Genomic DNA, 26,443 nt, shown 5'->3' on the forward strand with positions numbered 1-26,443 from the left:
GGCGGCGGCCACAGACCATGTGTGAGGTTGAGACAAATACACACTGACACAGACTTGGCTGCAGTGAAACTAATAGGATCTGAATACAATTATCATGGGGAAGAAAAAGAACAAGAAGTTTGCAGCACCAAGGCCACAACCTACTGGGGCCTTACTGGTCCCTACCAATAGTCATCTCGAGGATGATGAGATACCCGAAAACTCTCCGTCCATGATCACAGATGTTTTGGATCAGGTATGATTTTGACTTCTTTGTCTTCCGACTGTTCTGTATTTTTTAGTGCAGATTTAGATATATCACAACCTGTTGTTTGGGAGTAAAATCTAGTTTTCTTTCGTGCGAAATACCACCATATCCAGGAAACGTTCCAGTTTCAGATCCACAATCAAACAAACAAAACCAAGCACATGTATGATAATTAATATCTGGGTTTTTTTCCAGCCATTGTACTTCACGAAGTGAAAAATGATAATTGGTGTAAGACCATAGGTACCTTAAGATGATAGGGAGACAACTTTTCAAGTAATAGACATTTCTCAATTGTGGCTTGTGGTAGGCACTTAACTTGAGAATGAGAGGGTCTAAAGAGTCTACGACTTGAAAAGTTGTCCCCCATTATGCTATCAAGGTACCCAATCTTACACCAATTACTGATATCATTTTTGTTTTGTTTTACTAGGTCCAGCAGTCACCATTTCTTCATTCATTTGCCCTTGTTGCCTTTTCCACAAGTTGACAGAAACATGTCTCTGCCCTTTCACCCACTGCTGACTCAAAACTACCTTTGATTTGTTAAACCTTTTTTTTTTTTTAAGTCACCCCAAAGCACATAACCGACCACAAGCACCACTGTCAGCTATCAGGAAGACACCATTGTCATATCATGATTATGGGTTCAGCAATGTGGGATCCAAAAATCAAGAAGCCACTTGCAGCCAGTTACTGAAAGTTCCTGTTACTATTACACTTTTACAGTATTAATGTTAGTCACTTGGTGGACAATGTATCTAACAGATTAATCAGAAAAGAAAGAAAACAGTTGAAAATACAAATAAATAAAATAGTTAGATATTCCTGATTTTGTTTCGAATTGACCACTGAGTGGTTGTGGATCATTTCTTGGATGATAAATTTTGCATATTTAAAAACACTGTGGGATTTTACGCCCAGACAATTGGACTTAAGTTGATGTATCATTCATATGTTATTATGTGTATCAGAACATGTATAGAAATCTCTTTCATTCTTCTTAAGCCTCATCCCATGTCTCAAGACTGTTGTACAGTTGAGGATGTGACTTAAGTTAGTGAGAGGAAAATAGTTGTGAGATTTAACGTAGTCAACCAAACACATGGACTTGTCTGTCAAATGATAAACTAGTTAAGGAATAAACATGCTTTTGAAATAAAAATCACAACTGAATTTTTGGGGTATTTTGCTTTTTAACCAAAGTGTATTCAGATAAAATCTAGGCCTAGACATGATATTATATAGGCCACACATGTAGTGATGTACATGTTTGTGCTTCCTAAGTCTGGGGTTTTGTTAAAGGAATGTGACTCAACTCCACAGATCTTGAGTATGTCGCTCCATTAAAATATCTCCATTACAAACCGCAATACAGATAAATTTATACTTTAACATTGTAATCCAAATTGCAAATGTGTGTGTGCATGTGTGTGTGTACTATAATTGTGTGTAATTTAATGTTGGTTTTTACCCTCCAATCACCCAAATCAAAAATCAAATGGTAGTGACTAATAATAATCAGATGGATAGTGCAAACACTAACTTTGGTAACGCTAATTTCAGGTGAGTAAACAACTGACGACAACCATTATTTTCACTTGCAGCTGCAGAGTGCAGAGGAATCAACAAGAGAGTGTGGGTGTGGGACCCTGGCTGCCATAGCCTCCCAACCAGGGGCTCTGCCAGTGCTGCTGAAGAACAATGTGGTTCGAATCCTGGCACCCCTGGTCATTGATCCCAGTCCGTGTGTGCGACACCGTGCCCTGGGGGCCCTCAGGTGTGTGTTCCAACTGTTCCCTTTCTTCACTGTTACTAGTGTTGGTGTCAGTGTCATGAAGAGTGTTTTCATGTGTGAAAATTGCTCGATATTATGATTAAACATCCCAACCACCGAGCTGTTTTTGAAAACACATGAGTACAAAACCATTGTTCTTGATGAGACTAAGGCACACAACTTCAAGCCAGGTTGTTCAGGTTGCATACATCAGGGATCGCGCTAGGCTTTTTCAAAACGCGTGCAGCTTACGCAAAGTCGGCAAAAAAACGCGTAAGTTAGAGTCAGAATTGCGTTAGACCTATGACACTAAATCAAAGGTTTACTCACCTATTTTCGCCACTCACGTCGGCGCTGAAATTCACCGCAAGCCCTGACAATCAGTTCGTTGCACTGGCTCAATGCTGGACCTTCCATTGCAATGCGCAACAGCGTGTCCACATGCGCATCTGTCAGTCTTGATCGATCAGCAGTTTTGATCATATTTTGCCAGCTGAAACCTCTCTCGCAAGGAACAGAGCTGACAGGGACTGTCAATGCAATGTTCGCCAGCACAGCAAAATCAGGATATGTTGCGTCATAATCCATGATGACGGCTTTGCAGGCTTTCTCGAAACTGGTCACGCCCTGTAATGACGCCACTCTGTTCCAAAACTCGTCAGCTAAGCAGTGTTGTGTGCGCGCGTACTCTGTTAATTGGCTGTAGCTGTTAAGAGTCACGTAGGCATCTCGCAGTGCTCCGCATGCACAGACACTTTGTCTTGTACCATCTGATTCAGTATCGCAAACCTAGCTGCCAAGTCTGTCCTAAAGTTGCATTGATACGGCTTGGAGTAAAAGTTGTTTTGCGTAAGTGTTACGCGTGAGCGCTGTGAAAATGCGTCAGCGAAAATCAAAATGCGTCAAATACGCGAAAAACATGCGTTAACGCGATCCCTGATACATATAAGTAAGAGTACAGAGAAATAAAGCAAGAAACTTCCTTTGAAAAAAAGGAAGCTCTGAGTCCATTCATATGCCCTTTGTTTGACATACCTGTACAGTGTACACATGGCAACAATGACAGTTAAAAGAAAGTATACATAGCATTTATTCAAGACTGAACAGTGCCCTTTAGAACATGCCCCACACAGAACAAACAGACAAGACTAAACAATACATTTTAAACTCAGTATATACTATATTTGATATGATTGGAAATTGATCAACTTAAGTGAAACTTAATTGCCAATTATATTATTTCAGTATGACAACAGAGAATATGTATATACCTGAGAGTAATGATGAATTTAGAGAGTAAAAACCTGTGATACTGGTGGTTTATCATATGTGTGTATTGATCAGTGTATGCATGTCTATGTTTAGTTGTCCTCTTTTTTTTCTTTTTTTTTCACCTCGGCTGTCCCTATGCCTTCTACTTCTACTAAGTTCTTGTTCTGTGACAGGAGTGGATTTAGCCCAAATTCCAGTTTCCTGTACACACTTAACTGCAACTGTGCAAGGCTTAAAATACCCACATGCCCAGTTTTCCAAGACAACTAAATGTAAACCTTATGATGAACACATTAAAAAAGCTCTCACTATTTATCCTTTGGACAGTTCACTTTTGACTGTCTGTGGAAGGGTGACTCAGAAGTCCGCTTCAGTGCAGATCGAGTGCACTTCCCTCCTCAGTCCTCTTGTATTCTCTTTGAAACATGTACACCCCTCAACCCCACCACCCTTGGTTTTCCTCATTGGGATGTAGTCTTACTGAGACAAGGAATGTTCTATGAATAAAAATTAACAATAGATCAACTCACTTTATTGCACCTTCTCTGGCAAGCGTGAAATGTGCAGGGTATGCCATCCATGGTGCAATTTTATCATCTTTCGCTTTCAGTATTTTGTCACGTGGGCTTAGAACTGTGGAAGTAGTAGAAGTCAATGTTTTGTTATTGTTTTGTGGGTTTTCTTTTGTGTGTGGTTTATTTGCGTTTTGTTACTGCTTTTTGGGGGGGGTTCTTTGTTACATAAATAATTGTACTTGATAACTTTTGCAGGAACATGACTGTGGATGGAGGGTTAGATGTCTGTCACGATATGGTGCTGAAAGACGTCTTGACTCCCTTGATAGCTCTCTTCAAACAGGTAAGGATCATGTGTGATGTTTTCTTTCTGTCTCTGTCTTCCTCCTTCTCCCTTTGTCTCCATAGTATTTTATTATATGCATAATATAATATTTATTTATGATAAAAGGACCCCCTCCCCTCAAATGAATAGGGAGGGTACATACACTAGAGAGGTAGGACTCTGAATATAGGAGTAGGGAAAGATATTAGCAGTCATTTCTTTAGTAATGTTATCACACTGTCAGTACTGTTAAAGATATCTGTATCATTATAAACGCATGTCCTGACCAGCAAGTTGGGTTTATGCAAAGGCCAGATTTTTTTTTATTTGTTTTTTTTCAATCTTTTTTTCTACAACAAATGTGGTATGGCACATACAGATCAGTCCACATATTTTGACATCTCTTTGATCCTGTGTTCTTTTTGCTTGTTTGTACAGTACGGCACCAACTGGGAGCCAGAGAAAAGTGAAACGAAGCACACAGACACACGACTGGACACCTTCAATCAGGCTGTGCATGTGCTGTGGAACCTGTGGTCAGTGTCCATCCATTTTCTGCACAAGTGTTTGTCCATGTCCCTTTTTTTTTTTCTTTTTTTTTTCTTTTCTTTTTCTTTTTTTTTTTTTTACCACCCCATCAACTGCACTGTTTCAGTGGCATTACTTCCATGCTGTTCATTCTGAGTACCCCTTACATAGCCATACCCTGGGTTATCAGTTGCAGTCCCAGTGTCAGCAGTTCACAGGGATCATATCTGTGTTCTGGGGATCCACCTGTTTCTTCCATGCATGCTTGTATGGACATGCTTGCATTCATGTGGTGCTTGTGTTTTGTGTTTGTGAGCATAGTAATAATTAATGTTCTTAGATGTGTGTGTGTTTGTGTTACCTCAAAATAACAGAGACATTTTTTCCAATATGTAACAGCAGATTTGTATAAGTTTCAGAATATACCACTAATTGTTTGCAGGTTTTGGAGATTTTAGTTTATTATGTATGAAAGGTGATAGACAGTGGAGTGAGTTTAACCAGAATGTAAGCCTGCTGTCAGCTCTTACAGGTTGTGTGTGTCAATGTCCCTTTCAGTGAAGCCAGTGATGTTGCTGTGACGGTGTTCAACAAAGAGAATCTTCTCCCTCTACTGCTGCCATGTTTGGAGCATTCTGTGTACGGGTATCCCTTGGCAACAGCAGTTGGTGAGTCACCGACTGATTGATAATAACAATGATGTAATGGTACTTAAATAACTTTTATATATGTATGCTTAATCTTGTCCACAAAGTGATTTCGTATCAGTCATTCACATGCATGAATAACTGTGACTCAGAGGCGTGAAAGACAAGACTTAGAAGTGAAAAATACATGTGAACAGGAAACCAAAGAAGCTGTAGTTTGGAAAGAGGGAGGGAAGGTTAGAGCTTTTCTGGAAAGAGATAGGTGTTACGTCCAGACTTGAAAGAGCTGAGTGCAGAAATTTGAAAGCGAAAGAGGAAGCTGGTTTCAAGTGTAGGTTCCACAGACAGAAAGAATAGCTGCTGATCAAGTCTCCTGCTGTTAGTCCTTGCCTCGTTTTGTTAGCGTGACAACAATGAACATGTTTTACACCATAGAAAAGGTGATGAATTGACAGTTAAGAAGGGCAAAGGAAATTGTGTTTAGCTGTGGAGAAGATATATTGGGTATCGTGATTTGGTGGAAACTTTTCTGACATTTCCTTTATGTATGATGGAAATCAGATAGTTAAAATCATTTGGAATCAGTCGAGATGATTCTTGCTTTGGTTATTCTGGTCAGCTGGTTGCAGCAATATACAGTTTGCAGGTCCCTAAAGAGAAAGCTGGTGATAAAAAGATTTGAATGAAAAATGTGTACAAGTCTAATGATTATCATCAAAGGAAATAGTTAGCAAGGCATCTGTTGGGATAAATACATAAGATTTGTAGATACGCTGCAGTGACTAATGCTGAATGTGTAGTGTGTATGTCCTCTGCAGCACAGCGACTAATGCTGAATGTGTAGTGTGTATGTCCTCTGCAGCACAGTGACTAATGCTGAACGTGTAGTGTGTACATCCCAGCAGCGCAGTGACTAATGCTGAATGTGTAGTGTGTACGTCCCAGCAGCGCAGTGACTAATGCTGAACGTGTAGTGTGTACGTCCCTGCAGCGCAGTGATTAATGCTGAACGTGTAGTGTGTACGTCCCAGGAGCGCAGTGACTAATGCTGAACGAGTAGTGTGTACATCCCAGCAGCGCAGTGACTAATGCTGAATGTGTAGTGTGTACGTCCCAGCAGCGCAGTGACTAATGCTGAATGTGTAGTGTGTACGTCCCTGCAGCGCAGTGACTAATGCTGAATGTGTAGTGTGTACGTCCCAGCAGCGCAGTGACTAATGCTGAATGTGTAGTGTGTATGTCCTCTGCAGCACAGTGACTAATGCTGAATGTGTAGTGTGTATGTCCCCTGCAGCGCAGTGACTAATGCTGAACGTGTAGTGTGTACGTCCCTGCAGCGCAGTGATTAATGCTGAATGTGTAGTGTGTACGTCCCAGCAGCGCAGTGACTAATGCTGAATGTGTAGTGTGTATGTCCTCTGCAGCACAGTGACTAATGCTGAACGTGTAGTGTGTACGTCCCAGCAGCACAGTGACTAATGCTGAAGGTGTAGTGTGTACATCCCTGCAGCACAGTGACTAATGCTGAATGTGTAGTGTGTACGTCCCAGCAGCGCAGTGACTAATGCTGAATGTGTAGTGTGTATGTCCTCTGCAGCGCAGTGACTAATGCTGAATGTGTAGTGTGTACGTCCCAGCAGCGCAGTGACTAATGCTGAATGTGTAGTGTGTATGTCCTCTGCAGCACAGTGACTGATGCTGAAGGTGTAGTGTGTACATCCCTGCAGCACAGTGACTAATGCTGAAGGTGTAGTGTGTATATCCGTGCAGCTCAGTGCTTAGAAACAGTGACGGAGAACAATGCGGCGGCAGTGGAGGTTTGTCGTGGTGACGACGTGCTGCCAATGCTGAAACGTCTGGCAGACAGCGCAGACAGCTCCAGTCAGGTCCTGCTCTTCAAGGCCGCTCTGATGGGTAGGTGGTGGTGTGAATGTTGTGTGTGGGTGACATGGATGTGTGTGGAGGGGCCTGGGTGGGGGAGTGGCACGTGTGTGTTTGTGAGTGAGTGACCTGTGTGCGAATGTGTGCACTAACGTTGATGTATATATGATTATCAGTATATGCCAGTTGCTGTCAGCTACAGGGCTCACCAGATAAAAGAAACTACTATTAACGGGATTTGCACTGCTGTTATCATTGAAGAGTTCCATCCTTCGGACTAGTCACTCATACTCATGTATACACACACACTGTCTCATACACTCACACACCAACACTTACACCCCACGCATCCATACCCACATACACACAGATAAATACACCGCCACACATCTTCTCACACACAGTGAATTTGTAATAACTGACAGCAATAGATTAAGATAAGACAGTGCGTATTGTCAGGTGAGCGTGTTGTCAGGTGTGCTTATGAATATGTCACATGTACTGATGAACCTCAGGTGTGCTGATGAATGTCAGGTGTACTGATGAATTTGTTGTCAGGTTTGCTGATAAACATGATGTCAGGTGTGCTGATGAACATGTCAGTTGTGCTGATGAACGTGTTGACAGGTGTGTTGACGAAGGTGTTGACAGGTGTGTTGATGAACGTGTTGACAGGTTGTACTGATGAATGTGTTGACAGGTGTACTGGTGACCAGGTGTCCTGATGAACATGGTGAACAGGTGTCCTGATGAACGTGTTGACAGGTGTACTGATGAACAGGTGTATTGATGAATGTGTTGACAGGTGTGTTGGTGAACATGTTGACAGGTATGTTGATGAACGTGTTGACAGGTATATTGGTGAACATGTTGACAGGTGTACTGATGAACGTGTTGGGGGGAGAGCTGATGAGCGGCTCCAGTCTGTCCTCCTGCGTCTTCACCCTGGCTCACATCCTGGGCATCAGCAGTCCCGCCCTCATCGCTGCCTACGCTACCAAGAAACCTCAACAGGTGACCTTGTGCTTCATCCCTTCATGTGTGTGTGTGTGTGTGTTGTAGTAGTAGTAGTAGCAGTCTTCAGTTTTATGTCTTTACCATAGGCTTACAGTTGGGCCAACGGCCCAACACTCGGCTTATATCACAGATTGACATAAGTTTACATTTGGGCCAACAGCAAAGTGAGAGCTGTATTATCAATGGTTTCTCCAGTCAATGGGAAATCATTTACAGCTTAGTCTTTTGTGAAGGACTATGACTCTCAAACTAGGAGGCAAAATTGCACTGGCTCTTAGTTCTGCAGCCTTGTGGGCTAGTTGGCCTTTGGGAACCATCCCAACACCGACTGTCCTAAAACCCTCTTGGCCGAGAGAGTGGGGATGTAACTTGGGCAAGACACTCTCCACTATAATCAAATTCTAGCCCAAATAGTTGGAACAGCAGCTGCCTCCTCTGCTGTTCTGATGGTCATAGTCGGACACGACTGACTATCATACAGTTGGGCCAACAGCAAAGTGAGAGCTGTATGATCAGTGGTTTCTCCATTTCAGTTGGAAGTCATTTACAGATTAAGTTTTGTGAAGGACTTGAATGTGTTTTGACATGTAAGCTGTGTGTGTGTGTTTATGATCAGAATGGATGGTCTTGTAATATATGTGTGTGTGTGTGTTTCCACAATCAGAACACAGCGTGTTTTCATGTGTAAGTTGTGTGTGTGTGTGTGTCCATGATCAGAATGGATGGTTTTGTGACATATATAAGTGTGTGTGTGTGTGTGTGTGTCCATAAGCAGAACACAATGTGTTGTGAAATGTAAGCTGTGTTTCTGTGTCCATGATCAGAATGGATGGTCTTGTGATGTATACAAGTTGTGTGTTTCTCCATGATCAGAACACAATGTGTTTTGATGTGTAAGTGGTGTGTGTGTGTCTGTCTGTGATAAAGACGGGTGATCTTGTGATATACAAGTTGTGTGTATGTGTCCATGATCGAAACAGTGTGTTGTTACATGCATGTGTTTGTGTGTCTGTGATCAGAACACAATGTGTTGTGACCTGCAAGTTGTGCACGAGTCCACAATCAGAACACAGTGTGTTGTGACATGTAAGTGGTGTTTATATGTCCATAATCAGTGCGCTGTGTCTTGTCATGTGTAAGGTGTGTGTGTGTGTTGATGAGTTGTATCAGACAAATTTTAATAGAAGCAGGGTATGACTGTGTTTGGGATGGTCAATTCTTCTTGGAGAGGGGATCTTTCTGCAAGAATGTCAACATTGCTTTGACAGTTTGAGAGATAGTTTTCAAAATATATGGAGACATGCTCTAGAGGTGAGTAGTAAATGTTTGTTTTATCGAAATTTCAAAAGTGGATTTGGTAGAGAAAAATATATAAGTCAGATGCCTGATAATTATGTTATCAGCTTCTTCAAATTTCGAAGTAGTAATCATAAGCTGGAAATAGAAACAGGGAGACACAAAGGCATACCACGAGAGTTACGGCTTTGTAAGGTTTGTAACATGTCTGTGATTGGTGATGAGTTTCATTTTATAAGGGAATGTCCCAGTTATGATCAGTTACGAAATAGATATGTTCCTAAAAAATATTTGTCTCCAAAATCGGTTTTTAATTTTTGTAATATGCTCAAAGTCAAAGGAGGCAAAAAAGTCATTTTAGCTGTAAGTAAGATGATTAGACTTGCAAATGTTGTCTAGTTATACTTTTGGAGTTAAAAGACATTTGTGTTTTCTCAACTTTTATGTGACATTGTTGTGTATTTGGAAATGTTTGTTCTGGGCAGGAAAAGATTATTTTGCAGTAATCCTCCATACTCCAATAGGAGTGAAAGGATAATTAAAACTTGAAACTTGAAACTTGTGTGTGTGTGTTCATAACCAGAACACAATATGTTGTGACATGTAAGATGTGTGTGTGTGTGTGTGTCCATGATCAGAACGGAGTGTCACAGATGGATGCCAGTGGTGATGCCACAGACCACGTCCACATGCTGGCGGAGGAGGAGGTGAGTTGTGTGCAGGCTGTGCCGTGTGGCCCGTTTTCATCCCTAGTTTATCGTCATTACTTGCCTTCAGTGGATCTTGTCTGCAGTCTGTGCATTGCCCATTTTTATTCCCAGGTTATTGCCATTACTTGCCATCTGTAGATCTTTCATTTGTATTCTTATTTTTTTTATTCATTTAACTATTTGATTACTTGGTTTGTTTATTTCGTTTCATTTATGTTTACTGTTTTGAAAGATACATATATCAGAATGCAGATATATTTTTAGAACTTGGTAGACTCTCAAGGACTGCTCAGTGTGTTAGGTCTGTGTGCATGTCAAGGGTACATTGCTGTGACCTGGGTACATTGTTGGGTACATTGCTGTGACCTGGGTACATTGCTTGGTACATTGCTGTGACCTGGGTACATTGCTGTGACCTTGTGTACATTGCTATACCCTAGGTACATTGTTGGGTACATTGCTGTGACCTTGGGTACACTGCTGTGACCTGGGTACACTGCTGTAACCCGGGTACATTTTTGGGTGCATGGCTGTGACTTGAGTACTTTGCTATGACCTGGGTGAATGTCTGTGACCCAGGGTACATTGCCGTGCGCATTGCAGTACTGTTATTGCCGTGGTGGTGTGTTGTGCAGTGTGTGCCCACGGACAGTGACTACAACGACCTGGTCAACACTCTGGACGCTCAGCGAGTATGTCTGGAGCTGGTGACCAACATGTGCTGCTCTCCTGGTCAGTGCCCCCCGAGATTGCCTCTGTTCTGGGTCATGGGTCTGTGTTGTGTGTCAGTGCTCCCCAGAATGCCTCTGTTCTGGGTCATGGGTCTGTGTTGTGTCAGTGCTCCCCAGAATGCCTCTGTTCTGGGTCATGGGTCTGTGTTGTGTGTCAGTGCTCCCCAGAATGCCTCTGTTCTGGGTCATGGGTCTGTGTTGTGTCAGTGCCCCCCCAGAATGCCTCTGTTCTGGGTCATGGGTCTGTGTTGTGTGTCAGTGCCCCCTGAGAATGCCTCTGTTCTGGGTCATGGGTCTGTGTTGTGTGTTAGTGCTCCCCAGAATGCCTCTGTTCTGGGTCGTGGGTCTGTGTTGTGTCAGTGCCCCCCCCCCCCCCCCGAATGCCTCTGTTCTGGGTCATGGGTCTGTGTTGTGTGTCAGTGCTCCCCAGAATGTCTCTGTTCTGGGTCATGGGTCTGTGTTGTGTGTCAGTGCTCCCCAGAATTCCTCTGTTCTGGGTCGTGGGTCTGTGTTGTGTGTTAGTGCGACCCAGAATTCCTCAGTTCTGGGTCGTGGGTCTGTGTTGTGTGTCAGTGCTCCCCAGAATGCCTCTGTTCTGGGTCATGGGTCTGTGTTGTGTGTCAGTGCTCCCCAGAATGTCTCTGTTCTGGGTCATGGGTCTGTGTTGTGTGTCAGTGCTCCTCAGAGTTCCTCTGTTCTGGGTCATGGGTCTGTGCTGTGTGTCAGTGCCCCCCCCAGAATGCCTCTGTTCTGGGTCGTGGGTCTGTGTTGTGTCAGTGCCCCCCCAGAATTCCTCTGTTCTGGGTCATGGGTCTGTGTTGTGTGTCAGTGCCCCCCGAGAATGCCTCTGTTCTGGGTCATGGGTCTGTGTTGTGTGTCAGTGCCCCCCGAGAATGCCTCTGTTCTGGGTCATGGGTCTGTGTTGTGTGTCAGTGCCCCCCCCCCCCCCAGAATGCCTCTGTTCTGGGTCATGGGTCTGTGTTGTGTGTCAGTGCTCCCCAGAATGCCTCTGTTCTGGGTCATGGGTCTGTGTTGTGTGTCAGTGCTCCCCAGAATGCCTCTGTTCTGGGTCATGGGTCTGTGTTGTGTCAGTGCCCCCCCAGAATGCCTCTGTTCTGGGTCATGGGTCTGTGTTGTGTGTCAGTGCTCCCCAGAATGCCTCTGTTCTGGGTCATGGGTCTGTGTTGTGTCAGTGCCCCCCCAGAATGCCTCTGTTCTGGGTCATGGGTCTGTGTTGTGTCAGTGCCCCCCCAGAATGCCTCTGTTCTGGGTCATGGGTCTGTGTTGTGTGTCAGTGCTGCTCAGAATGCCTCAGTTCTGGGTCATGGGTCTGTGTTGTGTCAGTGCCCCCCGAGAATGCCTCTGTTCTGGGTCATGGGTCTGTGTTGTGTCAGTGCTCCCCAGAATGCCTCTGTTCTGGGTCATGGGTCTGTGTTGTGTGTCAGTGCTCCCCAGAATGCCTCTGTTCTGGGTCATGGGTCTGTGTTGTGTGTCAGTGCTCCCCAGAATGCCTCTGTTCTGGGTCATGGGTCTTTGGTGTGCATAATGTTTGCCATGAATGGGTGTTCTCGTTAGAATGTGGGAGTGACCAGGCTTTGTGGTTTTCTGTCGGGAGAATGCATCTGTTGCCTTTTTGTCAGCAAACGTGTCAGCTGTTTCTCTCTTGGAGATGATGAAGAATTCGTGTTGTATCTTGTATCTGTTCTTGCCGTGTCAGACAGTGCTGTCAAGCGTGTGACTGACTGCTGTGAAAGCACTTTGATTTGTCTCTGCACAAGATTTTGCACAATATAGACAGTAATTATTAATCATTATTAGTTATTATTGAAAGCATTCTTCAGTGTGAGAGAATCAAAACGAAGACAACTTGTTCAGTGTGTGTGGTGATGTGTAAAGAAAGAAAGAATAGTTAAGTGTTCAGTGTGTTGTGGAAAGAATGGATTGTGTTCAATGTGTATGGTGTTCTGCAAAAAAAAAAAAGAAGAATCGTGTTGTGTTCAATGTGTATGGAGTTCTGCAAATTGAGAAAGAATCATGTCATGCTCAGTTTGTGTTTCATCCTGTGTAAAGAAGGAAGGAATCATGTTGTGCTCAGTGTGTGTGTTGTTCTATATAAAGAAACATATTGTGCTTGGTGTGTGTGTGTCATGCTGTGCAAGGAAAGAATCATGTTGTGCTGTGTGTGTTCGTCATGCTGTGCAAGGAAAGAATCATGTTGTGCTGTGTGTGTCGTGCTGTGCAAGGACAGAATCATGTTGTGCTGTGTGTGTGTGTCGTGCTGTGCAAGGAAAGAATCTTGTTGTGCTGTGTGTGTTCGTCATGCTGTGCAAGGAAAGAATCATGTTGTGCTGTGTGTGTCATGCTGTGCAAGGAAAGAATCTTGTTGTGCTGTGTGTGTGTCGTGCTGTGCAAGGAAAGAATCTTGTTGTGCTGTGTGTATGTCGTGCTGTGCAAGGAAAGAATCATGTTGTGCTGTGTGTGTGTCGTGCTGTGCAAGGAAAGAATCATGTTGTGCTGTGTGTGTGTCGTGCTGTGCAAGGACAGAATCATGTTGTACTGTGTGTGTGTCATGCTGTGCAAGGAAAGAATCATGTTGTGCTGTGTGTATGTCATGCTGTGCAAGGAAAGAATCATGTCGTGCTGTGTGTGTGTGTCATGCTGTGCAAGGAAAGAATCATGTTGTGCTGTGTGTGTGTGTCATGCTGTGCAAGGAAAGAATCATGTTGTGCTGTGTGTGTGTGTCATGCTGTGCAAGGAAAGAATCATGTTGTGCTGTGTGTGTGTGTCATGCTGTGCAAGGAAAGAATCTTGTTGTGCTGTGTGTGTGTGTCATGCTGTGCAAGGAAAGAATCATGTTGTGCTGTGTGTGTGTGTCATGCTGTGCAAGGAAAGAATCATGTTGTGCTGTGTGTGTGTCGTGCTGTGCAAGGAAAGAATCATGTTGTGCTGTGTGTGTGTCGTGCTGTGCAAGGAAAGAATCATGTTGTGCTGTGTGTGTGTGTCGTGCTGTGCAAGGAAAGAATCATGTTGTGCTGTGTGTGTGTGTTGTGCTGTGTGTGTGTGTTGTGCTGTGCAAGGAAAGAATCATGTTGTGCTGTGTGTGTGTGTCATGCTGTGCAAGGAAAGAATCATGTTGTGCTGTGTGTGTGTGTCATGCTGTGCAAGGAAAGAATCTTGTTGTGCTGTGTGTGTGTGTCATGCTGTGCAAGGAAAGAATCATGTTGTGCTGTGTGTGTGTGTCATGCTGTGCAAGGAAAGAATCATGTTGTGCTGTGTGTGTGTCGTGCTGTGCAAGGAAAGAATCATGTTGTGCTGTGTGTGTGTGTCGTGCTGTGCAAGGAAAGAATCATGTTGTGCTGTGTGTGTGTGTTGTGCTGTGTGTGTGTGTTGTGCTGTGCAAGGAAAGAATCATGTTGTGCTGTGTGTGTGTGTCATGCTGTGCAAGGAAAGAATCATGTTGTGCTGTGTGTGTGTCGTGCTGTGCAAGGAAAGAATCATGTTGTGCTGTGTGTGTGTGTCGTGCTGTGCAAGGAAAGAATCATGTTGTGCTGTGTGTGTGTGTCGTGCTGTGCAAGGACAGAATCATGTTGTGCTGTGTGTGTGTGTCATGCTGTGCGAGGAAGGAATCATGTGCTGTGTGTGTGTCGTGCTGTGCAAGGAAAGAATCATGTTGTGCTGTGTGTGTGTCATGCTGTAGAATCATGTTGTGCTGTGTGTGTGTCATGCTGTAGAATCATGTTGTGCTGTGTGTGACAGAGGAAGAGTGGGAGGAGGTGGACAGCTCTGAGTCGGGGTCGTCGGATGAAATGGCAGGTGATGCCGACATGGACCAGGACATGGCTGCTGACAACAACAACTTTGTGAGTGGCTACAGTGTGGAGCTGGACCGGTTAGGCTGGCTGTTGTCTTTTATGGGATGGGTGTCGCGGCTGAATGGGTAGAGCGCTGATACTTGCCTGAGTTCGATCACCGGTTTCAGCACAACCTGGTGACGGGCGCAATAGCCGAGTGGTTAAAGCGTTGGACTGTCAATCTGAGGGTCCCGGGTTCGAATCACGGTGACTGCGCCTGGTGGGTAAAGGGTGGAGATTTTTACGATCTCCCAGGTCAACATATGTTCAGACCTGCTAGTGCCTGAACCCCCTTCGTGTGTATATGCAAGCAGAAGATCAAATACGCACGTTAAAGATCCTGTAATCCATGTCAGCGTTCGGTGGGTTATGGAAACAAGAACATACCCAGCATGCACACCCCTGAAAACAGAGTATGGCTGCCTACATGGTGGGGTAAAAACGGTCATACATGTAAAAGCCCACTCGTGTGCATACAAGTGAACGCAGAAGAAGAAGCACAACCTGGTGTGGTGGAGATCTCCAAGACCAACATGTGCGAACCTGCCTACGCCTGAACCTCCTCCATGTGTATATGCATGCAGAAGATCAAACAGGCATGTTAAAGATCCAATAATCCATGTTTGTGATTGGTGGGTTATGGAATAAAAGAACATACCCAGCATGCACACCCCTGAAAATGGAGTGTGGCTGCCTACAATGTAAGGTAAAAATGGATCAGACATGTAACAGCCCATTTGTACATACGAGCAAACGAGAGAGTTGCAGCCCATGAACGCAGAAGTATTGTCTTACTTTTTGTCACCACGGGTTGTGTTACATTCCGGGGTTGCTTTCTCTGGGGTGAGAGTGTTGCTCCAGTGCAGTGCCACCAAAAAATTTTATTTCGTTTGCAAATTTATTTGTTTTATTAACAAAGCAGATTTTTCTTACAGAATTTAACCAGGGACAACCCTTTTACTGCCATGTGCTCTTTTCCCATGCACTGAACGCATGCTGCACATGGAACCACGGTTTATTTTGTCACCTGAAAGACTAGCGCCCAGACCACCACTCCGGGTCTAGTGGAAGAAGGTTGGGGTTGGGCAGTAAAAGTTTGGTCCACATCTGGGTGTGGTGATGGCAGGGGCAGTCTTGCATCCATCTGACTGGAAATACCAAAGACATTGCTTATCTTCCTTTTGTCAGTAAATTCAGGGTTCACACAAGTGTTAAGAAATTTAGGTTATCGGCCGTAGCTACTTTCGTTTTCTCCACATAGGCGGGTAGTAGTTTGCACAGGACAGGAATCAGACTGTCTGCTGGAGTCTGCACTAGTGGGTCATGGTAAGTATGTTAGATAAACGTAATTTTAGGGAAAAAAAAAATTCCTGTAGATGTATATATATATAGAGAGAGAGAGAGAGATAAATATAGATATATTTTGATATAGATCTATATTGATTTTTTTTTTAATGCCTATTTCAAGGTGTTAAAAATCTTACAAAATGGCTGAGGTTTATAAAAGAAAATATTTTGGCTGTCTTTACCAGAAAAAAAAAATCCAACATTATTTCTGTAGTGATCAAGCACAGCAGAGCAGTAAAGTGACACACTTTGCGGGTGTATTACTTTTCAGGTGTGTTCTTTTCTTTGGGGGGGAGTGGGAGGATACTTTCTGTTGTTTTGAAATGATTGTATTTTGCTGCAGGATCCAGTGTGTGTGTCATCAGAGGTCCATGCTGCTTTTGTGGCCAATAATATCATGGCCAAGGTGAGTGAAAATGTTTTGTTTTTTTCTATAGTTTAACTAGCAACAGTTTTGGAGTTTTTCGCACTTTTTTAGCAGTAACTATGCAGCAATTTTAAAATGCCTCTAAAGTGTGCATGCTGACAGTTATTTTCCAGTGACCAGATTTCATCATTTGTGCATCACAGTGGTCATGTTTTTAGTTAACTGAGATCGAATGATGAAAACGAAACACTCATGCATGGCGTCGTCTGCTATGGTCTGGAATCAGCGGAGGGAGATAGGGTCTTCGTCTGTATCACTGTCAGACATGGCATCCTGTAGCTCCCAGGTCTCTTCATTGGAGCTGTCGAAAACTTGCTTTTCCAAGAAATAGTTGTTTGAAGTCATATTGCAGGGAAAACTGGCGAGCACTTGCTGGGTCAAATGTCAAAATTCAAGATGGCGTCGGAAGCGAAAGTATGTGGCGATCTTCTCCTTTTGCGTAGATTAAGGACGATATGTTTATTAGATAATACTTTTTTCAGGATAAATGCGTCCATTTAGGTTTATTTTAGTGAACGATTGCTTTTATTAACAAAAAGGTGTTTTTATGTATGATAAATTCCGAAAATTCTCCATCAATCACTGGTGATCGAAAATCAAGGGAAAAAACCGCAGGGAGTTAAACAGAATTCTGTTTGGAACACCCCTGAAAATGGAGTATGGCTGCCTACATGGTGGGGATAAAAACAGTCTTACACATAAAATCCCACTCATGTACATCAGGGTGAATGTGAGAGTTGCAGCCAGTGAACGAAGAAGAAGAATTTGGAACATGTCACAATAATGTCCAATACATGGCAGTTATGGATTAACAGAACAACAAGAAAATCTTATAAAAAGTCTAGTCCTGATACTTGTACATCCTAAGTATGTGACGGATGTTTTCACAGAATTTTTTATTTTTCCAGCCTGAAAAGACAGGAAAGTGTTTATATTATGAGTATGAGATGTTTAATCCTTCAGTCTGCGATCAGAATGAAGAAGGTTTGGAAAGCAACAATGTCTCAGAGTTTCACACACAGTTATAATTGAGTATCGTCACATCTAGTTACATCTAACACACAGTTATTGGTTGTTCCTTACGCTTTTAAGTATAGATCAACCCAGCTCACCCCCACGCTCCCCCCCACCCCTGCCCCCACAAGCTGAGCCACCCAGACTGTCTTTGTGCATATGCGTGCATCAGTGTGTGTAAGGGGGCAAGGTGTGTGAGTTTTGAGTCATGTTTCATGTTTATTTTTGTTGTTTTGAGGGCTTTTTGTTGTTATAGTTTTGTTATCTTTCATTCTAATGCTTTTTATCACATTATTGAACCTTATTCACACCAGGTGTCACAGCTGTCGCTGCCATTATCAGCAGAGCTGGAGGCAGTGCTGAAAGGCAGGAAATGGGGGAAGAGGATCAGCAAGAAGTGAGTCAGACTGTTATCTCTTCATTTGATAATAAAAGAAAAATGGTTTTTAAAATATATAATAATAATAAACTCATTTGAGGGGGAGGGGGTGGGGAGAAGTGAGGCCTGCAGGGTTTTTATCGGTTTTAGAACTTGTAAGCAATGACATGACTTTTTTTTTTTTTTTTGGTCCATACAGATCTGATGAAAAATTAGCCATGTTTGTGAAAGCTTTTAATTTTGGCTCTCATCATTACTAAAGAAAAGTTTCTGTCTGATTTATAAAGCAGGCTGTTACACCCTTTTTTCTTTTTCTTTTTCCCCCAAAATGATCTTACCAGCCAAAATTATGATTCACATCCATGTTGCAGATGACAGTTCATTCAAGAACCTCAGATGGGTTGTATGACTGATCTTAGAATTGCTAATTTTGCTTAGCGTTAAGAATTTTCGTTAGTCTATGGAATTGATGTGTACGCAAGGAAATTCTGAATGCTAAGCAAACTAAGCATTGCGAGCAAGATCGCACATGCAGCTTAGCCCTTCATGGCAAACAGTGGATTCCTCGCTATGATGTTTTGGGGCTCAACACTTGGCTTATATTTGAGATCGACATAAGCTTATAGTTAGGCCAACAGCAAAGTAAGAGCTGCTTGGTGAATGGGTTTTCTGCTGCAGTGGGTAGTCATTTACAGCTGAGTCTTTTGTGAAAGACAATGACTCTCAAACTAGGAGGCAAGATTGCACTTGCTCTTAGTGCTGCTGTCTTGGGGTTAATTGACCTTTGAGGACCACCCCAACGCCAACTGTCCTGAAGGCTAAAGCCCTCTTGGCCAAGAGAGTGGGGATGTAACTTGGTGGAGCCACTGTCCACTGTGATCAAAATTCTAGCCCAGATTGTTGGGACAGCAGTTGCCTCCTCTGCTGTTCTGATGGTCGCAGTCAGACAGGACTGACAATCATACAGGAAAATTCTGAACACGAAGCAATCCAAGCATTACTTCTTTTTTCTTCTTCCAGTTCACCATTTCACAGTATCAGTCCAGCCCATCTGATGAATGACCCTATTCTAAGCATTATGAAGAAGATAGTGCATGCAGCTGTGCCTAACTGATGAAGAAGATAGTGCATGCAGTCCTGCCTAACATGAAGCAAACCAAGCGTTATGAAGAAGATAGTGCATGCAGCTGTGCCTAACATGAAGCAAACCAAGCATTATGAAGAAGATAGTGCATGCAGCTGTGCCTAACTGATGAAGAAGATAGTGCATGCAGTCCTGCCTAACATGAAGCAAACCAAGCGTTATGAAGAAGATAGTGCATGCAGCTGTGCCTAACATGAAGCAAACCAAGTATTATGAAGAAGATAGTGCATGCAGCTGTGCCTAACATGAAGCAAACTGAGCATTATGAAGAAGATAGTGCATGCAGCTGTGCCTAACATGAAGCAAACCAAGCATTATGAAGAAGATAGTGCATGCAGCTGTGCCTAACATGAAGCAAACTGAGCATTATGAAGAAGATAGTGCATGCAGCTGTGCCTAACATGAAGCAAACCAAGCATTATGAAGAAGCTAGTGCATGCAGTCCTGCCTAACATGAAGCAAACCAAGCATTATGAAGAAGCTAGTGCATGCAGTCCTGCCTAACATGAAGCAAACCAAGCATTATGAAGATGGCACATGCAGCTCTTCCTTACACATGGCAGATAGTATTTGTATTTGTATTTCTTTTTATCACAACAGATTTCTCTGTGTGAAATTCAGGCTGCTCTCCCCAGGGAGAGCGCGTCGCTACACTACAGCGCCACCCATTTTTTTTGTATTTTTTCCTGCGTGCAGTTTTATTTGTTTTTCCTATTGAAGTGGATTTTTCTGCAGAATTTTGCCAGGAACAACCGTTTTGTTGCCGTGGGTTCTTTTACATGCGCTAAGTGCATGGTGCACACAGGACCTCGGTTTATTGTCTCATCCGAATGACTAGCGTCCAGACCACCACTCAAGGTCTGATGGAGGGGGAGAAAATATCGGCGGCTGAGCCGTGATTCGAACCAGCGCGCTCAGATTCTCTTGCTTCCTAGGCGGACACGTTACCTCTAGGCCATCACTCCACTTAGTGGATTCATGGCTGTGGTGGTTTCAGACTGGGGCGGGTCCTAGTGGATTCGTGGCTGTGGTGGTTTCAGACTGGGGCGGGTCCTAGTGGATTCATGGCTGTGGTGGTTTCAGACTGGGGCGGGTCCTAGTGGATTCGTGGCTGTGGTGGTTTCAGACTGGGGCGGGTCCTAGTGGATTCATGGCTGTGGTGGTTTCAGACTGGGGCGGTTGAGGACCCACGCCCTGCTGTGCATCAACAACCTGATGGAGGCAGTGCCGGTGGAGGCTGTGGGGGGAGTGGAGGTGCTGCATCATCTGTGGGACACACTGGCACAGCAGGTGAAAACTACAGGTCAGTCAGTTGTGCGGGCTTGTGTGCATGTGCACATGTGTGTGTGTGTGTGTGTGTGTGCTTGTAGGGTTAGGGGTCCATATGTGTGTGTGTACTTGTATGTGTGCTTGTAGTGGGAGGGGTGCATATTTGTAAGTGTGTGTTTGTATATCACTGTATGTGTTGGGGGAACTGACTGGGTGTGCAGTTATATATAAATATGTTGGAGAGTATGCTTGTCTGTGCAGTTTTCCTGAAAAATTGTGGTGTAATAGGTTTATGTGTGGGGGAGGGGTGCATATGTGTGAGTGTGTGCTTGTGTGTCGCTGTGTATGTGCTGGGAGGGGTCGGGGGTGGGGGCGAAATGCAGATGTGTGTGTTTGTGTGTGTTGGATTGCAAGTCAAGTGCTTAAGTCCAGCTCCTGTCTCGGATTGAAAGTTCAAAGCTTTAGGTCTAGCATCTGTCGGAAAGCGTTTTTAAAATACTTCTGACCTCTTTTTTCCCCTTCACTGCAACAGGTGAAGAGGGGGGAGCCAGTGCCGCCACCCCCACCCCTACCCCCACACCCACAGCCCTCAGACCCCGACCTGCTGGAAGCCAGCACCAGTGCCATGAGGGCCGTTGTCCAGAAACTGGCCCACCTCCACTCTCCCAAGTTCGCCCAGGTCACCGTGTCTGACGTCCACTTCCTGGTCAAGCTGGCAGAGGGCGCCAGCAGCAGTGTGCAGATCCACGTCATGAGAATCGTGGCCACCATCGCCTCACTGCTGGTCAAGTCAGATCCCACGCATGCCGTTGTACAGGTACAAGTGGGTGGGGTGTGTTGTTTGAATGGTTGTTGTTTCCTTATCAAAGATGGTTGTTTTTTTTTTTACAGGACCATTGCTTCACTGCTGGTTAAGTTTGTTTGTATTTCTCTTTTTGTTGCAACAGATTTCTCTGTGTGAAATTTGGGCTGCTCTCCCCAGGGAGAGCGTCACTACACAACAGCGCCACCCATTTTTGGGTAGTTTTTCCTGTGTGCAGTTTTATTTGTTTTTCCTATCAAAGTGGATTTTTCTGCAGAATTTTGCCAGGAACAACCCTTTTGTTGCCGTGGGTTCTTTTACGTGCGCTAAGTGCATGCTGCACACAGGACATCGGTTTATCGTCTCATCCGAATGACTAGCGTCCAGACCACCACTCAAGGTCTAATGGAGGGGGAGAAAATATTGGCGGCTGAGCCGTGATTCGAACCAGCATGCTCAGATTCTCTTGCTTCCTAGGCGGAAGCGTTACTTCTAGGCCATCACTCCACAACACATACTGTCCAACAGGTAAAAGTGGGCGAGGTGTGTTGTTGGAATGGTTGTTGTTTTCTTATCAAAGATGGTTTTTTTAATGGGACAATCGCTTCACTGCTGGTCAAGTTGGATCTGACGCATTCAGATAGTCAATGGGGTGTGTTGCTGGAATGGTTGTTTCCATTTCAAAGATTTTTCTTTCTTTTTTTTTCTTTTTTTTTTATGGGACTGTGTTGTTAGCCCTGTAACCAATCCCCAACCTGAGGGACCAGTGGATCACTGTTGTTTTTTTCTTTCAGCATCCTCGTTCTTGTCCAGTGGTGTGTGTGTGTGCACGTGCATGTATGTGTGCTAACAGGGGTTTGGGGTTTTTTTTTTAGGGGTGGGGGATTGGGGGGGTGCGTGCTAAGGGTTTGGTTGGGTGGCCCTACCAAGAGCATAACTTCCTGCCAGCATAAGTCTAGGCGCTTCTAAGGGCCATAAACTCTCTCACCACAGCAAGGTAACAATCCTTTAGGCACCTGTTTACAGATGGTCAAAGACAGGGGTGTTGGAATCTGGGTGGATGTTTTAAAAAAAAATGTTCATGCATGGATGAAGATTGTTGCTATGACAGAAAAAGGGACAAAGAGCAATATGAAATGAAGCTTTCTTTCTTGTGCACTTCTATGTATTTTACATTCACACACCACAGCTGTCATTTATAAACCGAACAACTGTAAGTCTGACTTGAAACACTGATTTTTCAAAATGTATTTTTCAAGCTCATCATGGTGCATGGGTGCCTGAAACAGCTGTTTGTGTGTTCAGTGAGAGGCTAGAGGTAGATCATATACCACTAGTATTGCTGAAATTCTCTCTCAATTTTTGTTACATTTTAAGAGAACACGTCAGCTTTTCTGAAGTGGACCATAACTGTTAGTGAAGTCTGTGTATATCCATCATTATAACCATTCCCTTCACTACATTCCCAGGAGGTAGGGGGGTGTCTGGTGGCGGCAGCGACACACAGCACTGACTTGGTGGTGGTGGCGGAGGCCCTCGACTCGCTGTTTGACGTGTTCGCCGACGATGCCACTGACCCTGTGGCACAGAGTCTGCAGCTGACGGAGAAACTGCGTGCCATCACTCCACAGCTCAAAGCCAGGGTGAGGGTTGTGTGTGTGTGTGGTGTGTGCATGTATGTGGTGGGTGTTTGTGTGTGTGGTCTGGTTAGATGTGTGTGTTATGTTAGAGAATGTGTGGTGTGTGTGTTAATGATTATGAGTGACAGTGTGTATGTGTATCCAGCTTTGAACTGAAAAGAAATCAGCTGAACATCAAAATATTTGGCCGAGAAAAATGGTGTACCTACAGTGTGCTGCTGTTACTAGTATTAGGAAAAATTAACTTGTTTTGAGTATGTGAGTTGCTTGGATGCTTTGAGATTTACAATATAGGATGAAATAACTAAATTTCAACACCATGACCTGTATGTGAGTGCGTATGCAAACATCTTAATTATTTGTGTCAGAAGGCAACTAATGTTATAGGTGTAAGTGTGTGTGTGTGTGTGTAATCTATGTAAATAATATATGTGCGCCCACACAGGACATGTACCAGTGAATTTAAAGTACCAAATCCAGATTCAACACCATGATCTGGAATGATCTTATATTTAACACTTTCGTGAATCGTCACTCGTGGAAATGGCACTTGTTTTGCACTCAGAGATAGATCATTTTTTGTATTTGAAATGAGGTATTTTTTTCCTGGCAGTGATGCCTCCTTGAGTAACTGAACTGGACAAAGCAAATGACACTCACTTCGCTCTTAGAGATAGCTTTTTTTTCATCTGAATTATGAGAAAAAGATATTTTCCTGGACAAACCTTTTTTTCCCCCCTTATCATGGTACAGGTTGTTTTTCTAAGTATGGTTAAATATTTTTCCATGCTAAGGTCACTTTGCACAAATTGTTCTAACAGCTACAGAGCCAGAAGAAGTCCCTTGGGGAGAACTACATCACTGTATCAACGGCACGCACTAACCTCCTCCGCTTCATCAAGTACAAGGAATCCCAAGGGAAACGCTGAAGGGATTTAATTGCTGATGGTGTCTTCAGTGCAAGCTGATTTTCTACCAATGTTGTAAATAGTTCCTGTGGTTTACGTTTGCGTAAGGTAAACTAGCTCTCCCTTAGTCTTACATGTCATGTCTGATTCTTGTGTGTGTTTGTGTTTATGTGTGCATGTTTTTGAACATGCAATTTAAATGCTTGATGCAGGGTTGGTTTTTTTGGTGGGCTTTTTTTTTATTATTATTTTTCAGCACCCTTGTTCTTGTACAGTGGTGGGTGTGTGTTTGTGCTTGTACATGTGCTAAGGGTTGCTTTGGGATGTGTGCATGTGCGTGCGTGCCAGGGTTGGTTTGGGATGTGTGTGTTTGTGTATCTCCCCCCCAACATTCTTTCGGTGGTACAGTGGTGACATCATTTTTTGTGATGCAGACTTTTCACTGTGTGCAATGATGCTTTCTTGAAAAAAAATCTGATTTTCATTTCATGCCAGTTCAGTAATATTTTACTCTGTAGAATTGATTTGATATCAATCTCTTTTAGATATCTAGCTTTGAGATAACAAATTCTTCACACATATACACCAAGCATGGTTAACTCTATGCAGAACTTTCAGTAGCTTTATATGTGATGTGTATAGGTGTGGTACATCAAACTGTCAACAGATGAATGTAGGATGAAGGTGAAGAGCCACCATAATTAAGTGTGACAATGTGTTATCGGCTATCATTTGTTTTCTCTATTTTATATGTCTCACTGCAGTGTGATTGCATGGTGTCGTCTTTTCACATTACTGTGTAACTTCTCTGCACCCCCTGCCCCAAATCAGCGGTCTTCCAGTCCACTTTCTTGACAGTGATTTCTTTCTCTATGACTGCATGACTATGAGACAGCGAGACAGATGACGGAGTATTCTCTCCCTTGCTTTTTTTTGTTCATGTGTCAACACCTCATTTCCCAGTGAACACACACAACATACTGTAGCTCACATCCACACATACAACATACTGTAGCTCGCATCCACACACACAACATACTGTAGCTCACATCTACACATACAACATACTGTAGCTCGCATCCACACACACAACATACTGTAGCTCACATCTACACATACAACATACTGTAGCTCATATCCACACACACAAACATACTGCAGCTCACATCCACACACACAACATACTGTAGCTCACATCCACACATGCACACACACAACATACTGCAGCTCACAACCACACATACAACATACTGCAGCTCACATCCACACACACAACATACTGCAGCTCACATCCACACATACAACATACTGTAGCTCATATCCACACATCCACACACACAAACATACTGCAGCTCACATCCACTCACACAACATACTGTAGCTCACATGCACACACACAACATACTGCAGCTCACATCCACACACACAACATACTGCAGCTCACATCCACACATGCACACACACAACATACTGCAGCTCACATCCACACATACAACATACTGCAGCTCACATCCACACACACAACATACTGCAGCTCACATCCACACACACAACATACTGCAGCTCACATCCACACACACAACATACTGCAGCTCACATCCACACACACAACATACTGCAGCTCACATCCACACATCCACACACACAACATACTGCAGCTCACATCCACACATACAACATACTGCAGCTCACATCCACACACACAACATACTGCAGCTCACATCCACACACACAACATACTGCAGCTCACATCCACACACAACATACTGCAGCTCACATCCACACACACAACGTACTGTAGCTCACATCCACACATACAACATACTGTAGCTCACATCCACACACACAACATACTGCAGCTCACATCCACACACACAACATACTGCATCTCACATCCACACATCCGCACACACAACATACTGCAGCTCACATCCACACAAACGACATACTGCAGCTCACATCCACACACACAACATACTGCAGCTCACATCCACACATACAACGTACTGCAGCTCACATACAACATACTGCAGCTCACATCCACACACACACACACAGTGCAAAAAGAAAACTTCACTTTCACTGTAAAATTCTGTACATAAGAATACATTTTTACAGAAGAAAACATCACAATACACTTGTATGCGTTTCCATCACATACATGATGTAAAGACTCGAGTTATCAGTATAACTATAAGTAACTTGATGTACAACAAACGTTCCAACAACACTGCAAAGCTGTGAAAGTGACAGCAGCATGCTTGATGATTCACAATCCTGTAAATAAAAAAAATTTGTGACATTTAACTGAGTATTCTGGAACTTCCTCTGTGTGTGGAACATCCTGTATGTGCGTGTGTGTGTGTGTTCATGTGTGTGCATGGGTTTGTTTGGACACAAATATTCATTAATACATGTGGACACTGATTAAAGCATTTTGTTCAGCGTTACTCATGTTTTTTTCTTTTGGGGGGCGGGGGGGAGTTAGGTTGTGTTTTTTTCTGAATCTGTGATACAGAGCAGGATATTTCAACATCTGCTTGTGTTTGGTGTTGCTCAAGCACATAGTCTTCAAGCCTTGTAAATAGTCTTAAGTCTAAAAAATCTTCAAGCCTCAAGTACAAAATCGTCAAGTCTCGAGTACAAAATCGTCAAGTCTCAAGTACAAAATCGTCAAGTCTAGAGTACAAAATCGTCAAGTCTCAAGTACAAAGTC

At 43.6% G+C, this 26,443-nt stretch overlaps 1 protein-coding gene across 1 annotated transcript; it reads left to right on the forward strand.

Annotated features, from left to right (window-relative positions):
- LOC143300306 (HEAT repeat-containing protein 3-like) lies at positions 1 to 25,743 on the forward strand. Its single transcript, XM_076613903.1, has 16 exons — positions 1 to 235; positions 1,855 to 2,027; positions 4,067 to 4,154; positions 4,575 to 4,672; positions 5,223 to 5,332; positions 7,082 to 7,225; positions 8,070 to 8,206; positions 10,144 to 10,212; positions 10,851 to 10,947; positions 14,703 to 14,806; positions 16,488 to 16,550; positions 17,900 to 17,982; positions 20,278 to 20,422; positions 20,910 to 21,194; positions 22,649 to 22,833; positions 23,649 to 25,743. The coding sequence occupies exons 1-16, from the start codon at positions 95 to 97 to the stop codon at positions 23,746 to 23,748; spliced, it is 2,022 nt and encodes a 673-aa protein (XP_076470018.1). The 5' UTR covers positions 1 to 94; the 3' UTR covers positions 23,749 to 25,743.
- The last annotated feature ends 700 nt before the right edge of the window (positions 25,744 to 26,443 follow it).

The sequence above is a fragment of the Babylonia areolata genome, chromosome 26 (genome assembly GCF_041734735.1).
Source record: "Babylonia areolata isolate BAREFJ2019XMU chromosome 26, ASM4173473v1, whole genome shotgun sequence".
Lineage (NCBI taxonomy): Eukaryota > Metazoa > Mollusca > Gastropoda > Neogastropoda > Buccinidae > Babylonia > Babylonia areolata.

What these genes read in the sequence shown, in the direction of transcription:
- LOC143300306 (XM_076613903.1), top strand. Translation starts at nt 95, where the DNA reads ATGGGGAAGAAAAAGAACAAGAAGTTTGCAGCACCAAGGCCACAACCT. An exon ending in TGATAGCTCTCTTCAAACAG is followed by an intron (nt 4,155 to 4,574) that starts GTAAGGATCATG and finishes TTGTTTGTACAG; the next exon opens with TACGGCACCAACTGGGAGCC. An exon ending in TCCCTTGGCAACAGCAGTTG is followed by an intron (nt 5,333 to 7,081) that starts GTGAGTCACCGA and finishes ATATCCGTGCAG; the next exon opens with CTCAGTGCTTAGAAACAGTG.